This window comes from Cavia porcellus, unplaced genomic scaffold (assembly GCF_034190915.1).
Source record: "Cavia porcellus strain 051 isolate PalLab524CR breed Dunkin Hartley unplaced genomic scaffold, mCavPor4.1 scaffold_6, whole genome shotgun sequence".
Lineage (NCBI taxonomy): Eukaryota > Metazoa > Chordata > Mammalia > Rodentia > Caviidae > Cavia > Cavia porcellus.
Window position 1 is genome coordinate 43015290 of NW_026947489.1, and position 16484 is coordinate 43031773.

The window sequence follows — 16484 nt, forward strand, 5'->3', positions numbered from 1 at the left end:
TAACCATAAATTGAAAATAGCTTTAGTTTTTTGTTCAAGTATTTTCTTCCAGTTATCCTGCCCATATTGGTGTAGATATTTTACACTTTAATGTGTTAAGTTTACCTATCTTTTCCTTGACAGTGTGTGCGCTTTATGGTTTATGTAAACTTTTTTTACAACCCAAGATCATGTAGATACTCTTCTGAAGTTGGTCAGAGAGAAGCAGTGGAGTACATGTATGCAGAGAACAGAAATAGGGAATATGCTGTTTCAATTCCTGCAATCCTGTGCCATTGTTTTTAGTCTTGTTTTGTTTTGTTTTAAAATAAAAATTCCTGCAGCTTTCCTGTACCCTTTTGGTCTATTGTATTCATACAGTGCATTCCCACTTGGTTTAAGCTAATACGATTTTTCTATTATTTGAAATCAGAGTTCTGCTCATAGTAAGTTAATAGATAAGTGCATTCAGATCAGTAAATTCCCGTAATTTAGATAAGCAAAGAGAGAAGGATGGTATTGGTGTGTGTGCGGGCGTGTGTATGTGTGCAGGAGCATTTGGGGGGACATGAAGACCAGGAGCAGGAGGCGGCCAGCAGTATGTCTGGGGTAGCTCTGTGGTAAAAGAGAAGCTGGGAGAGCCTCCCAGGCAGAGGTTGCCATTCTCTGGTATCCCTTATCTCTGGTATCTGATGTGGGCCCCCTTTCTTTATAAAGCAGAAGCTTTAGAGAGATTAGGTTGCTGCTTGATGGTGCCCAGCGGTGCAAGGCCATCAAGGCTTGAACCCAGCTGTGTCAGACGCACGTCAAAGGTCTCTATCCTAAGCAACTAAGCATTGGACCTCTGCCATAGGTCCTTAACTCAGCAGCACACACACTCCCAGGAGTTTTTGAAAAATATAGTCCTTTTTCCTGGGAGTCCGTGTGGGCCTAGCGAAGGACGACATTGCAAAAGTTCCCAGGCGACTGAGCAGGGAACCCAGAGATGTGACCTGCTGCTTCATCCATCTTCTGGGCCAGAAAGCCCTAAACCTAGTCGTGTTTCAGAATCACTAACGCCTTTGGAATAATACACAGATCAATGTGCAAAATTGCCCAGCCAGGCTTGTAATTTGCAGGTTGGGGCCGGGCTCAGGCGACGATTCCAGGGCACCCCGCTAGAGGGCGCCGCTGCATCACGAGCCACTTCCGGGCGGAAGAAGGCGGGGTGCGGGTAAGACGTGACCCGGAAGGCAAAGGTAGCAGCTTCCGGTCTCTTGCCGGGGAGGCAACGTGAGCGACTCACGCACCTGTGGCGGCTTTAGGCTCCTTTTCTGCTTTCTCCGCCGACAACATGCTCCAGTTCCTGGTGAGTGGAGCCCTGTGGGGGTGTCTTCTGCCTCCTGTACGCCCTTCGTGGATGTTTCTCTTCGGACGTTCAGTTCCTGTGAGTGGAGGCTTCGGGGGAGCCGCACGTTCGCACTCCGCGCTGTGGGCCCCGCGAATCCGCTTGCCAGCCAGGGCCGCGGCGGCCTCTGCAAGAGCTGAGGGCCGGCGACACTGCATTGCCTGTGCCGCCTCCTCTGGCGGCGGGGTTGGGCGCCCGCGTCCCACTTTCCAGAGTGGCAGTCAGACGCAAGCAGTCTTCACCAGTCTTTGGCGGGGCAGGGGGTGTGAGTAATACAGTGAATAAGCAAATTATTTTTTGTGGTTCCTCGAGTTAAAACCGCTTTTTTTATGGCAAACTCAGTATATTTCCAGAGTTGCTAGTGAGTATTCCAGCGCACTTAACATATTTCCAATGAAAGTTTTTAGACCAAAAACTTAACTGTGCAGTTAAAAATCATGGCACTTTCAACCTCTAATGAGGCAGATACTCTCTTCCCTGTGGTTCGTGGAGACCTGGTGTTCTAGGAATGAGCTGCTTTCCCAAATGTACTTTTGGTGATTGATGGTTAAACTTCTTTTGTCAAAAGACGATCCTTGAAGTAAACTGCCTGCCTAAGACCTTGTTGCTTTTTTCCCTCGAGAGATTCTTAGCGTCCTAACTGGATTTCAGGGATAATTATGATAATTTACTTTTAAGAAACGCTTATTTAAAGGCAGTGTCAGCCGCCAGGTGTCAGATGATATAAGTGAGCGTCCTACTAGCACATCTGTTGTTTATTGATACACTGAGAAGACACTCATTTGCAGTTAACTTTTTAAAGTGTTTTTGAAGAATGAGTTTACTTGAGACTGTTTTATATAAATATGCCTTATATTTGATATTTGAGAATTCACAAAATTTTCAGCATTTAAGGAAAGGTGCTGAAACAAAATCGCATATATATTGTAGTATTTTTTTTTAAAACGATGGAATATGTAATTTGGGGAAGTATTTGAATTTCTCCCTACTACCTATAGCGTTTCTTATATAAGAGAAACAACGGAATATTTGAGTTTGTGTGTCTGATTTACTTAACATTATGTTCTCAAATTGTATCCATTTGCCTACCAATGCCCGGTTTATCTTTCTTTATGGTACTGTGGTACTGTATCGTGGTTGAAAGAGTTTGTGTTATGTTTCTCTGTTGTAAGAATAACAATACATAGTGTAAATAACTTTGTCTCATTATTTGGTTGTAAGTTTCTTTAACTTTTTACAAAATGAAGAAGAGATAATGAAGCTGTTCGTTAAATTCATAGCATAGAAGTAAAGCACTGGCCAAAACCTAGAAGCAGTCTTGTGTTTGTATCTTGCCGCCATCATACTCAAGCTGTGGGAGTTGGGACAGGTTATTTCAATTTCTTTTCTTTTCTTTTGAGACAGGGCCACCCCAGACTGGCCTCAAATTCATGGCAGTCCTCCCACCTCAGCCTGGTAGGTGCTGGGATTACAAGTGCCGCCACACCCGACTATTTTAATTTTCTGAACTTCAGTTTCCCCACTTGAAAATGAGAACTCATTTTATAGTTTTTCTGTGAGGATTAAAAAGAAGTTAATAATCTAAAAGTTTTGGCATTTGCTAAGAGTTTAGATACTGTCCATGTTCTGTTTCTTAAGATGTCACTGAACTTTGATTTCAGTTCTTGTTAGAAAGGCAGGTGACAGGAGAGGTTTGGAAGCGGTGACAGTCGCAGGTTAAGCATGTCATCACACCTTTGGAGCCCTCTAACATTAACACCACTTGGTTCACTGCATTGGACGGTATGCTTGTATATTCTTTTCATAGTCCTTTTTCCTTCGATTAAAATATTTGTCCATCATTCCTACTGTGTTCAAGGCTCAGGCCTTCACCACCTTCTCCCCAAATCCAGCCTTAGGGAATGTGTCCTTTGTCACTCTGTCAATTTTCACTTCTTTGTAACAGCTTTCAAAGCTACCTTGGGCTCCAGTTCCCTGTTGTCAACCAGCAACTGGACACATTTGGACCCATTATCTCCTTTTCCTTCCCAGTCTGTCCTCCAACCTAAATTTCTTTCTGCCTCCGCTGAGAATCTCCTAAACTTTAAATATGACATGATCTTTGATTCTTTTCTTTTATTCTCCATGTCATTTTCCTGCTGTGAGCCTGGCACATGTTTTCTTACTATGTAATCTTAGGCAAATTCCTTAGTAGCTTTGTGCCTTATTTTCTTATTATATTACTGGGCAGTGATAATACTTGCTTTATAAGTTGTGAAAAACATGAGTTGACTCATGAAAAAGGAGAATATTACCTTGCATATGGTAAGCACTTGCTAAATATTATTTTAAAAGCCATTTTAAGATTGTTCATTGTGCAAACTTTTCTTCCCATTGCTAACTTCGCAGAGAGTACTTTTCACCCCTCCTCTAATACTAGCTACTCTGTGGTACCTGGTGTAAGATTTCAGTTTTAGGTTGAATGTTACTTTAAGTTCTGTAGTTCATTTAATATGCTAATGCTTGAGTCTACAAGAAGGTCTTTAGTTTGGGGACATATATAAGGCATTGAGCTAAGACGTGATTAATTTACAGTACGTATCCATATCTAGACTCCGCATAAGCATATTCAATCAACTATGGTATATTTAAGTGTATAAGATAGACAATGATATTACTGAGTTTTGTTGGATCATTGAACAGAACTGTTTGCAGTCTCACTGTTTGAATGTCCACTTTATATGCTTTAATTTTGTAACTTGAACAAATATTTCTAAGATGACAATATGTAACCCATTAACTAGTGATTTCCTACTGTTTATTTTTTTTTCTGAAATTCTGTATAACTTGTACCCTTTTTCTGCTTTTTTTTTCTTTTTCTCCTTAAATAAAATTAAAAAAAAAAAAAGAAAATTGAGCAAAATGCAGATTTTGCCTGTTACTATGCCCAAATAAAACAGTGGAATGTCTATTTCCATAGCATTGTAATAGATATTACAAATACTCTAGAGATAGTAAGTTAAAGTATATTGAACGATATGTATAAGTTGCTGTGCCATAAAGGAAAGGATTTGAACATCTGCAGATTTCGGTATTCATGAGTGTCTTGGCACCAATCCTCGTGGGTAGCGAGGATGGCTTTTTTAGATTTTACTTCTTTGTAACTCATTACTGTCTTAGGCTTAAGATATCTGAATAAATATTCAGCCTCAGCTTCTGTCTTTTTCTCATTGCTGAGACAAAGTACCCAACACCCCAAATTAAGGGAAGAAAGGTTCATTTAGCTCACAGTTCGTAGGGGTTTCATTCCATAATCAGCTAGCTCCAAGGCAGGTGGCATTTCAGAAGAGAAGCAGTTCATGGTGGGCAGAAAGTAGAGCAACAAGAGATAACCCTTTCTATCCCTTATCTTTTATCTGGCTACTTAGAGTGGGTAACACACTCTTAATCCTAGTGCCCTTAATCCTTGCATCACACTATGAATCAGTCCCAGCATCACACACTGTAGATCCAGCTACCTCAGAAAATATCCCACCTCTGACTGCATGAAGTTTTGTGGGAGACATGTATACACAAATGATAACATTCCACTCTTGGCTCCCCAAAGACTCAGGCACATCACTTTATGCAAAAGGCACATTGTCCATCTCTAGGAGCTGCCAAAGTTCTGATAGTTTCAGCATTGCTGAAAAGTCAAGAGTCCAAAGTTGTCTTCTGAGATTTAAGGCAAACTCTTATATGCAAGTCCCTGTACACATGAAAGTTAAACACTTCCAACATTCAGTGGCACAGAAATAGACATTTCCATCCAAAGGTTACAGATGAGGATAACAAGGAATGGGAATGAAGCAAGACCAAAATCCAGCAGGGCAACCGTTAAATCCCGCAGTTCTACCTCCAGAAAATCTGGCAATCTGTGGCAAGTTGTGAACTCAAAAGGCCTGGGTGTTTTGCCCTATGGTATTCTGGTGGTTTCACGGCTCCTGTCTTGGGCGAGGTCTGCTCCCTCCTTGCAGTTTTTCTCAGATGATCCACGTTCCTGTCTTCTCCAAACTTCTAGCATCTCCACTGTACCTTTACCTCCATACAGCATCATACACTGCCCACCGAGGGGCATACTGCCTTCTGAATTCTGGGTGGAAGCTTTCTGACCCCACAACTCTTGCATTTTTCGTACAGCTAAAACCAGCACCATGTGGATGATGCTACCACCTGGAGCAATAGCCAGGCTTTGTTTTGTGGCTGTAGGAGTTGAGAGCCTGTGAGCCAAATCCCTAAATCAAGTTCTCTAGGCTGCCACCATTCTAGAACATGGTGCTCTAGGGCTGTCTTCTCAAAGCAAAGTCTTTTACCTTTGCAACTCTAAAGCTATAGATGCTGGAGTCCTCTTGGTTCTTGTGATGTCCTCCGGCTGTCTTTTATTTCATCTTCATCTGAAATATTCTATGTGGCTTTTTCTTGCTAGTCTTTTCATTAACCAATTCTCCTCTGTTCCATCTTTGCAGACTGTAATTTTACTGGAGCTCCCTTTCTGGCCTAATCATTTAAATCATTCTGCTGGGCTCTTTGCTTTTGATTTTCAACATAAGTCTGGCTAAAGACCCCAAAAGTAGCCATGCCACTGCTTCAACGATAGACTGCCTTAATATTACTTCTGCCATATTAATTAGTACACTGCACTTAATTTCAGTCTCAGGCAAAATTTCTAAATGTGAGCAAAATGTGGACAAACTTTCTGCCAAGGTGTAGGGTTTTTTTAGCAAAGAGAAAAGAAAGGAACACACACACTAAGGGTCAGCAAAATGGCTGCCGCCCAGCCAGCATAAGCAAAAAACTTTTATTGAGATTAAAAAAAAAATACTGTTTTTACCTTGGGGCTGGGAATGTTTCAAGGACTGTGCTTTCTACCAAAACACTGTCAACTGGTTGTGTCCGGGACACTGTGGCCTCTCCACACTAAGGGATGACACACGTTGGAATCTTAACAGCCAATGCAGTCTTTTTTTCCCTGCAGAAACCTGAAACTGGTCTTTACCAGCAGAATGTCTATCAACATTCTGATCTTTTGAACTCTGACCTGAATCTCCCACCAAATACAGCTTCAGGTGTTCCAGCTTTACATTTTCAGCTGGCATCTACAAATCTTTCCTTATTCTTCCCTCTCCCATAAGCCAGCTCCAAAGGCTAAGTGACAAACTCAGATACACTCACAGCAACAACCCCACTTTTCTGGTACCAAGTTTTGTCTTGGTTACTTTTCTCGTTGCTGAGACAAACTACCTGACACCCAAAGTTAAGGAGAAAAGGTTTGTTTAGCTCACAGTTTGTAGGAGTTTCAGTGCATTTTTAGCTAGCTTCAGGAAATGGCATCACACAAGAGGAACTGGGCAGAAAGTAGCAAAGCAACAAGAGACAACCACAGCTCTTTCTATCCCTTATATGTTATGCAGGCTACTTAGGGTGGGTGACACTCACATTCTTAATCGTAGTACCCTTGATCCCAGCATCACACACTCTAGATCCAGCTACCTCAGAAAAGGTCCCACCTATGACGGCATGAGGCTTTGGGGGAACATCGAGATGCAATACATGACAGCTTCCTTAAGAAGAGAAAAAGCTGTTTTCCCTGGCAGGTATACCTTTTTCTAGAGTGTTACTGGTTTTCATGACTCCCTATTTACTTGCTCAATTAAAGAATGAACAGCTTTTTTTTCATTCATTGTTTAAGAAACATTATTTTGTTTGTTTTTTTGAGACAGAATTTCACTATGTAGTTCAGCCTGGCCTTGATTCACTGTGTAACGCAGGCTGGCTTCGAACTCAGGATGATCCTCCTGTCTCAGCTTCCTGAGTGCGGGGATTGCAGGCATGGGTCACCATGCCTGGCTAAGAAAGGCTATTGAATAAAAATCCTTGAAAAGTAGTTATTTGAATTTGGGTGTGTTGTTTTTAAAGTGTAATTTGATACTTTTCAAATACTTGTGTTACTGTTAAACCTTTCCCAGGTAAATATGGTAGCTTTATTTACTGATCTGTGAGGTTAAGAGGTAAACAGATGATGAGAGGAGTCAATTTGCCCTGGGATTGGCTTTGTTCTTTATGAGTTAATGCTTTTTTATGTTAATAAATAAAATATTGCTAATATGCTCATGTGCTTTCATCCATAAAAAGAACGATGACATTTTCCTTAAAGCTGTACTACAGAACCGACTGTTCAACTTTTTTTTTTTTTTTTTTTAATGTAGCTTAGGCTCGCCTAAAACTCACGGCAGTCCTGCCTCTGCCTCCCAAATTCTGGGATTACAGAAGTGCATCACTATGTCTGGCCAACTATCTATTTAGTCCTTCTGTCTTCTGATAGTTCTGGGATTTTTAAAACGTTGGTCTAGTCTGAAAGCCTTGAAGTTATGTTTGATTTCCTCAGTTTTATCCTGCATAACTGACGTTGTTTTTCCAAATACTAGGGAATTTTACAATTGTAGATTTAATTCACTCACTTAAAGTAGTTTTTAATATGTTCTTAGACCATGCAGCCATCACCATCTCATTTTATATGTCTCATTGCCTTAAAAAGAAACCATTTGAACATTAACATTCATTTCTCATTCGCCTCTTTTCTAATGCTGGACAACCACTGTGTCTGTGGAATTGGTTATTCCTTTAGATGGATTCACGCAATAATATGTCCATCTATATTGTAACATGAATTATTGTTTCCTTCCTTTTTATAACTGGACAATATTATATTGTATTGGTTATACCACATTTTATTAGTTGTTTCACCAGTTGGACAATTACGTTGCTTTCACCTTTGGCCTATTAGGAATAATCCACCTAGGAATGTCATGTACATGTTTTTCTAAAGTTGTGTGTTTCACTTCTGGGAATACATCATGTGAGGAATTGCTGTGTTATACGGTAACACAGTGCTCACCTTTGTGGAGAACAACTAGTTTGGTTTCCAGAGTGGCTGTGCCATTTTACTTTTCTATTCAGCAGGTATAAAGATTCCAATATCTCCATGTCCTTACCAGTTTTTTGTTTGCTTAAAGCCATTCTTCTGGGTTTGTGTAGCATGGTACCTCTTTATGGTTTTCTATTTGTCTTTCTTCAGTGACTAATGATATTAAGCATCTTTTTGTGTGTTTGTCCACCATATGTATCTTCTTTGGAGAAATTTTTGTAAATCTTAAGCCCAGCTTTTAAATTTGGTTTTGTCCTTTATCATTTAATCATAAGGTTTTCATTCTGAATACAAATACTTTAGCTATATTATTTATAAATCTTGTTATATGGACTTTTTTGATGTTATCCTTTGAAGCAATTTTTAATTTTGATAAAGCCTAATGTCTGTCTTTGTTTCTTATACTTGGTGTTATATTTAAGAAAACTATGTCTTAACCATAGGCTATGAAGATTTGCAGCTGTGTCTTTTTTCCTGTTCTATAGATTTAGCTTCTGATCGATTGTGAGTTAATTTTTGTACATGATGTGACATGGGGTCCAGCTTTATCTATTTCAAGTGTATAGCTAGTTGTTCCAGCACCATTTCTTTCCATATTGACTGTCTTAACATCCTGATTCCCAGTCCTTGACTATAAATGTGAAGATGTATTGCTGGATTCTCTATTCCACTGATCTTCATATTTTGCTTGCTCTCTGCCCTGTTGGGCACTACCCTGAGTGGTCTGTGTTTACTCTGTCCTTTCTCAGCTTTCTCTGAATACAGCTTCCGGGCATCTGTTTCGGAGGAGTGATTTCATCATGTCTTCCCTGATGAGTATTAGTCAGTGAGTCCAGATCATATTACCCCAAAAGGAAATTTCTTTGTTTGCATTTATTTATTTATTTATTTATTTTTAGCTTTTTGAGGCAAAGTCTCTCTGTGTAGTTCAGGCTGGTCTTGAACACACACCATGTAACCGAGATCAATATTGAATTCACAGCGATCCTTCTGCCTCAGCCTTCCGAGTGCATGCATCACCATGCCCAGCTCTTCCCTTGCTTTTAAAGTGCATCAGCTGTCCTGCACTGCTCTCCAGGCGTATTTCTCTCCATTCCTGCTGCAGGTTGTGTTTTCTAATGTGATGTGTTTATTTTATTCTAGTCATCATATCCTTGATGTCTTGTTTCTGTTGTTTTCCAGTTCTTTTCCCAGTTTAAATTTTAACAGCATGTTTAGAGTCTTTAAACAACTTGTGATATGCCTCTTTCAGGCATCTTTCTTAAAACAAGGTCACTCATTCATTCTGTCATTTAATGCATGAGCTAGTTCTGGCTGTGGAGTATCTGTACTACTTAGGATCTCTTGACTTTTGTTTCTCTCCCTGTATATCTAGCTTTTCTCCTTTTATCTAAGGACAGAGACAATTTTTAGTCCTTTTACAGGACTGAATATGAAGTTAATTTTAGTATACAGGAGTTGATAATCTTCTAAAATCTTCACATGTGGGTGAATTTGGGAAATCAGATTTCTTTCAAGTTTTAGAAGGACAATAAGCTACATATAACTTGATGTTTAACAACTAGCAAGACCTGAGTAACACTTTGCAATTAAATACATTAAATGTTTTTTTGGGAGACAGGGTCTTGTGTATTATATTCTGGTATTGAACTCACTATTTAGCCCATGCTGGCTTTGACTGCCTGGTGATCCTGTCTCAGTTTTCCAAGTGCTAAGATTTTTTTTTTTTTTTTTGGCCTTTTTGAGACAGGGTTTATTATACAGTTCAGGCTGACCTTGAACTCAGTTTGTAGCCCTAGCTGGCCTGGAACTCTCAACAATCCTCCTGCTTCAGCCTCCCAAGTGCTGGGATTGATTACAGGCATGTGCCACCACATCCAACTTCTGGCTGAAATTTTTGTTAAACATTCTCCAGGTGGATTGAGATCAGAATCCTATATTTCAGCAAAAAAATGATTATTTACACTAAAATGTGATGTAGACTGCAGTCCCCTACATGCCAGTTCAGGGCAGATATGATGTTGCTACCACGTGAGCTACAAATGAAAAGACGATAGGGCTTGGGGTTGTGGGGGTGTGGGTGATGGACCTAGGCTTCACAGATGCTAAGTGTATTCTGAAGTTACAGAGCTGGAACTGCCATTCTTGTCTTGTGTACAGTTCTGGGTCCTTTTCCATCTTCCTGTTCTGGGTATTAGCTCCCACTTCTTTCCAACATTTGTCTTGTTCATCACTTTATTTCCGTCATTCCTGTCCCCATACGGCTAATTTGGTATCACTTGTGAGTAGTGTGTTTGTGAGCTGTGACTAATTTTTCATACCTTGAAACCTCAGGATTATTATAAGAGAGTGGGACAGTAATGTAGTCAGTGCTGAGCTGAACGTGGGAAGAAGGCATTTCAGTTCCTTCTGTGCCATCTTCTCTCAGAAATACTTTTGGGAGGAGGGAAAATGTGATGTGGAAGCTAAACCTATGAAGCTTACAGAGCTTTTTTTTCTTCAAATTTCAATTTTTATTAGTACATGTTTGCAATACATATGATTACCTTGCTTGTGGAGAGTTTGTACATGTGTATAACACAATTTTTTCATCTCTTTCCCCTCCCTTCCCCTGCCTGCATTTCCTGGGCCCTTCCCATTTACAGAAAGATATATCTCCCTATTTCCTGATATTTATTTTTTATTTTGATGTTTTATTTTGGATTCCTCATAAAAGACAAACCATGTAATATTTAAGCTTGTGTATCCAGTTTATTTTACTTAACATTTTTATCTCTAGATAGATCCATTTTCCAATACATAACTGAGTTTATTCTTCTTTGTGACAGAAGTACTCCATTGTATGTAAATAACACATTATTTTTATTCATTTACCTATTAATAGACATATAAGCCACTGCCAAGATTTAGCTGTTGTGAATTCTGTTGCTATAAACATGGGTATGCATGCATCTCTGATGTGTCTTTAGTTCTTTTGGGAAGATGCGTAGAAGTGGGATGGCTAGGTCAAATAGAATTATGCTTTGGAGGAATGTACATCCTGATCTCCATAGTGGTTGTGCTAGTTTATACTCCCACTAACAGTAGAGAGCCCCCTTTCTCCAGCCTCACTAGCATTTGTTTTTATTTGAATTCTTAATGATAGCCATTCTTTCTGGAGTAAGAAGGGACCTCAATTTTATTTTAGTTTACATTTTTCTAGTGGCCAGAGATTTGAATGTTTTTTCATGTATTTATTGGTCATTTATACTAAAATTCTGAGAAAAGTTTATTCATTTCATTTACCCATTTTTCAGTTAGGTCTTTTGTTGGGGGGTGTTAATATTTTTTAATCATTTATGTATTCTAGATATTAGTCTTCTGTCCAAGAAATTCCACTTTACAGAGCTATTGATAAGGCTTCCCTAGAAGTTAGACATTCTTAGCCTATAGAGATGTTTCAGATTCTTCAAGACCTATTAAAAAATCTAGTATGTCTGACTTCTCAGACTGAGTTTTTCACATTTAAATTTTACTTTTCCTATGTAAAGCTGCCATTGACCATCTCATGATCAGTATAGTACATGCTTTTCTGGCTTATGTATTATCTGTGTGTGTGTGTGTGTGTGTGTGTGTGTGTGTGTGTGTGTCTGTCTGTCTGTCTGTCTGTCTCACTGGCTCTCTCTGTATTCCCTTCCTCTCCCCTGTTTCTACCTCTTTGAGGCACTGGGAATTGAATCCAGTATCTTCACATCCCCAGCCTGCCTGCCTCCATTTATTTTGAAAGGAGGTCTCACTAAGTCACTGAATCATCCAAGCTGGGCTCAACATGGCAGTGTTCCTGCCTTAGCTTCCCAGAATGCTGAGATTACATGTATGCCTTCTCCCACGTGGCTGCATTCTCTTATTAATAAGTGACACTTTGTTAAATTGTGTATTAGACTTAAAATGTCCCAGTGTTAGGGCCCGGTTGTGTTCGGTTGTTTTGTTCATATAGCATCTTGCTATATAGTTCAGACTGGCCTCAAACTCATTGTGTAGCCCAGGGTGACTTCAAACTCAAGATTCTTGTGCCTCATCTTGCTGAGTGCTGAGATTATAGCATGCATCTCTGTACCCAGCAGATCTGAAACATGAAATAGATGTGACTCATGTGTAGGCCCATGGTTTTTGTTTTGTGTTTTAAAATAACTGCTAGGTTTTTGTTTTTGTTTGTTTGTTTTGGACTTTTTAAGCCAGGGTCTCACTATGCAATTCAGGCTGGTTTTGAGCTCACTGTAGCCCCAGGCTGGTCTGAGTTTGCAACACATCTTCCTGCCTCAGCCTCCCAAGTGCTGCCGTCACAGGGATGCACAACCACGCCCAGCAATAATTACTAGTTTTTCGTGGGGATGATGATTGGCAAATTTGCTGAAATGGAGCCACATTAAATAGGCTGTGTGTATTTTGTGACACTTGGTAGAGCTCAGTAATATTAGGATGTGGGAACTAAAACATTACATTTACATTGTAATGCTTTTTAAATCGGGAAACTCAAATCAGCAAAGCTGTAGAGAAGTTAAGTGTCTGCTTCAAAGCACAGATAAAGAATAATAAAAGCAGAACTCATGTTTCTTGTGGGTTTTTTTTCAATCTTACGTGGTTTCTTTTTGATATTAGAATTAACATTCTAGTTGACTCTCCCTATCCCATTGAAGCAAATTTGGTTATCTTTCTGTATGTGGAAAACCTCTGCCTGGTTTTACTCTAAAAGGGTGAAAAACAATCATTTTGCTTGTCAATGCTGCCTTGATAAAATTATGATTTTGCAAGCTATCCAGGTAATAAATGACTAGAAATGGTCAGTGATGAGACTCTCTGTAGCCTATTGTATGTGTCTTAATTTGATAACACCAAACCAACTTCAGTTATGCTTTTGCTGTATAAACTCAGAAAGCAAAAGTACAGTAAGGAAGCATGAGAAGTTGTATTCCACTCCCACATAGGATTCTCCAATCTTTGGAGACCCCACCATGTCTGATTGATAGTGTATGAAGGACCATATTTTCTGTTTTAATCTGCCTCTTGTGATTGCACAGAAGTAAAACTGACTACACAAAATGATTTTTTAAAAAGGATATGCCAGTTGGAATTTATGAAATTAAAAATTAGGTTTTAATTGGAAGTTCTTAACAGAGGAAAAACAAAACGACCATCATTAAACCTCAAAGCTAAGGAGCTTTAGCCCTTCTGATGTGTAACGAAAATTCTGAATTTTCATGAAGTAGTGTTTACTCAGGAAAATAATCACCCAGTGGGGTAAATATACTCTTTAATTGTGCCTGCCCTTCTGTAACCAAGGTTTAGCCCTTTTCCTGAAGACCCTGTCCTGGAAAGTGCTAAGCTCAGAGATGTGTCAAGAGTTTCTCATTCCTTGTGTCATTGCACAGTTGCAGTTTGGAGTGTCCATGTAATGTAAGTTGTTATGTGCTCCCTGTCGTGAATGACCCTGGACAAGTCACTTTACTAGCCTGGGCCTCACATTACTCTTTGAAATACGAAGAGATTAAGCTGTGAGAGTCCATTCATTCTCTAAGGTTCTCTTTTCAACTGAATATATTTTTAATCGAATAATTTTTATTTGATATAGAAAGGAATAGCAGTACTCATAACCAAAGAAAGAAAAAAGAACAAAGGAACAAGAACTTAGGGTAAATTTGTTCATTGCCACCTTTTAGTCTTTCTTTCGCATTCTCTCTAGCCTTTTGGGAGAGAGTGTGTTGCTGGTTTACAGAAAAAAAAGTGGATTTCACATTCTGTATCATTTTAGACTAGACACCAGGGTCTTTCACCTGTCCTGAGCCTCACAGCAAGATACTGTTCCAAGTGTTTGAATCTTTTAGACGAGACATCATGGCCCTTTGCCTGTCCTGTATCCCACAGAAACCGCTAGTCTTGAGCCCCACAGGAAGATAATGTTCATGTGTTTCCATCGTAGAGTAGATACCAGCATCCCTCACCTGTCTTGAGTCCCACAGAAAGACATGTGTTTGGTTGGACCCATTGTGCAGTGTGACTATTCCTGTTCTGTTCTTTCAGCTCGGATTTACTTTTGGCAACGTGGTGGGAATGTATCTGGCTCAGAACTATGACGTAAGTGTCCATATTCATGTCTTACTTGATTCCATGTAACTATTCCATAGTTAGTCTCTTTTGTTTGTTGAGGTAGCTTGCTTAAGCGAGGCCATAAATCTGAAGGGAAAATCCTAAATTTTATAGAAAAATTTCTACTGTATTTGAAAAATACAATCTGTAATACACACTCAGTCCTCTGTATCACCACAAGAGGGCACGAGTCCATCAGTTAAAGTGGTTTCCGGAGGAGCCTAAGCTGTTGTGTGTGTTAGCCCAGCGTCATTCTAAATTGGGTCTGAGGAAAATCATGATCTGTGAACTTTTAAAGATTGATGATCTTTTCAGCTCCCTTGCCCAGTAGCAGACATGAGTTAGGATTTTGGACATGGATTAAACAGTGAAATGAAATTGCAGCATTAAGCTTATGTGTAAATGGTGAAGTTGAAGATCAGGTGGTGCATCTGCTCATGGTTAAGGATTCTAGAAAGTATTCTAAACAGACAAGCTAAGGAAACATGAAATTGTATGGTAAGGCTTTTCCTTTTGTCAGCCTTTGCTTGAGCTGTGGTTTTCTAGCAGGGGCTTTCTTTATATCACATTTACTGCTTACTTGTGTAGCTTTCACTTGTACTGGATTGAGAGCTAAGTGTTTCTCTACAAGTGAAAGTCAGAGTCTGGTTAGAGAGGGACCATTGGCTTAAAACTTTTGCAATCCTTTGCACTCAATTAAAGGCTAGGAAACAGCACTGTTAAGCAGATCTCCTTTAGAGGAAGAGAAACACTTGTGAGATCACTTATCCTTTGGAGGAAGAGCAGTCGAAGAATATTTAGTGGATGCATGCAAAATTATAATAATCCTTTTTTTCTGTTTAAAGATACCAAACCTGGCTAAAAAACTTGAAGAAATTAAAAAGGATCTGGAAGCCAAGAAGAAACCCCCTAGTTCCTGAGGCTGCTACAGCACTCCATTCTGTACACACTGGTCTTCTGCCCTGCAGCAGCCTCCCTGACCTGTTCCCACAATTTTTGTATTGTCTCCGGCATCAGCGATTTTCCTCTTTACTAGACTATGTTATTGCAGAGCAAAAACAGGGCCCCATGTCAAGAACTATGTGCAATTTCAGCTCTTCACATCTTCTCATGTCTTCCTTCCAGCTCTTCAAGAGACTCAAAGACTGGAACTATGGTGCTAGGTTGGCAAACATGACCTTATTTAGTAGTTTCTCTGTTGTTCTTTGAGATTCATATTTCTTGTCAAAAGAAAAATTGCAAAGTTTGTATAGCTCATCAGATACAAATAATGCTGAATTCTTAGTTTAGTGATTACAATGGGTGCTTGTTAAACATTTGTTACTAAATTTTTGTTTTGAAGTATTAAAACTAATATCTAGAACCCAGTTTCTAGTGAATTATCCATTTATTTTATACTTATCAGACAACTCCGTTGTCTCCGTTGATAACCAGTAAGTCAATTTTCTATTGATTAATTGAGAAAACATATTCTAAGAATCTTATAAATGGCTGGGGAATTTAAAAATGTGCAAAATAATAATTTTTGTCCCAATATGTTAAGTATGTATGTTTTTCCTTAATGGTGTAGTTGATCTGACTCTTCCTTCAAAAGAATCATTCTTGGATTACAGGTACGTTTGATATTACAGGATGAAATTGATAAAGAAATGATAATGACTTCACACATTAAAAAATTATTGCCAAATAAATATGTGAAAAAATGTTTTAACATTTTTGGTCATTCAAGAAATGCAAATTAAAACAACACAGATTTCATTTCACTCCAGAAAGAATGGCTGTTATCAGGAAATCAACCACTAACAAATGCTGGTGAGAGTATGGGGAAAAAGGAACTCTTCCCCAGTGTTGGTAAGAATGTGGACTGATATAACCACTGTGGAAATCAATGGGGGGAGCTTCATCAAAAATTTAGGATTGGAGGTCCTATTCCATCTAGCTATTCTTTCAGGTGTTTTCACAGAAGAACTGAAAACATCATACTACAGTGACATATGTGTATGTTGTTTACAGCAGCACAATTTGTAATAGCTAAATGTTGGAAACAACCCA

The 16484-nt window shown here is 39.2% G+C and overlaps 1 protein-coding gene across 4 annotated transcripts; it reads left to right on the plus strand.

The window, feature by feature from the left end:
- The first annotated feature begins 1181 nt into the window (after window positions 1–1181).
- Stmp1 (short transmembrane mitochondrial protein 1) lies at window positions 1182–16137 on the plus strand. Of its 4 annotated transcripts, none has more exons than XM_063250552.1 (4): window positions 1214–1405; window positions 2771–2821; window positions 14367–14420; window positions 15278–16137. In XM_063250552.1, the coding sequence occupies exons 1-4, from the start codon at window positions 1313–1315 to the stop codon at window positions 15350–15352; spliced, it is 273 nt and encodes a 90-aa protein (XP_063106622.1). In that variant the 5' UTR covers window positions 1214–1312; the 3' UTR covers window positions 15353–16137. The 4 variants fall into 4 exon arrangements, with proteins under 4 accessions (XP_013014396.1, XP_063106622.1, XP_023423247.1 ...); XM_023567479.2 differs by having other exon boundaries at window positions 1214–1327; XM_013158942.3 differs by lacking the exon at window positions 2771–2821 and having other exon boundaries at window positions 1182–1327; window positions 15278–15799.
- The last annotated feature ends 347 nt before the right edge of the window (window positions 16138–16484 follow it).

Coding starts and splice junctions, on each gene's coding strand:
- Stmp1 (XM_063250552.1), top strand. CDS start 1,313: ATGCTCCAGTTCCTGGTGAGTGGAGCCCTGTGGGGGTGTCTTCTGCCT. Junction 1,406..2,770: donor TCTTCGGACGTTCAGTTCCT/GTGAGTGGAGGC, acceptor CTTTTGAGACAG/GGCCACCCCAGACTGGCCTC. Junction 2,822..14,366: donor AGTCCTCCCACCTCAGCCTG/GTAGGTGCTGGG, acceptor CTGTTCTTTCAG/CTCGGATTTACTTTTGGCAA.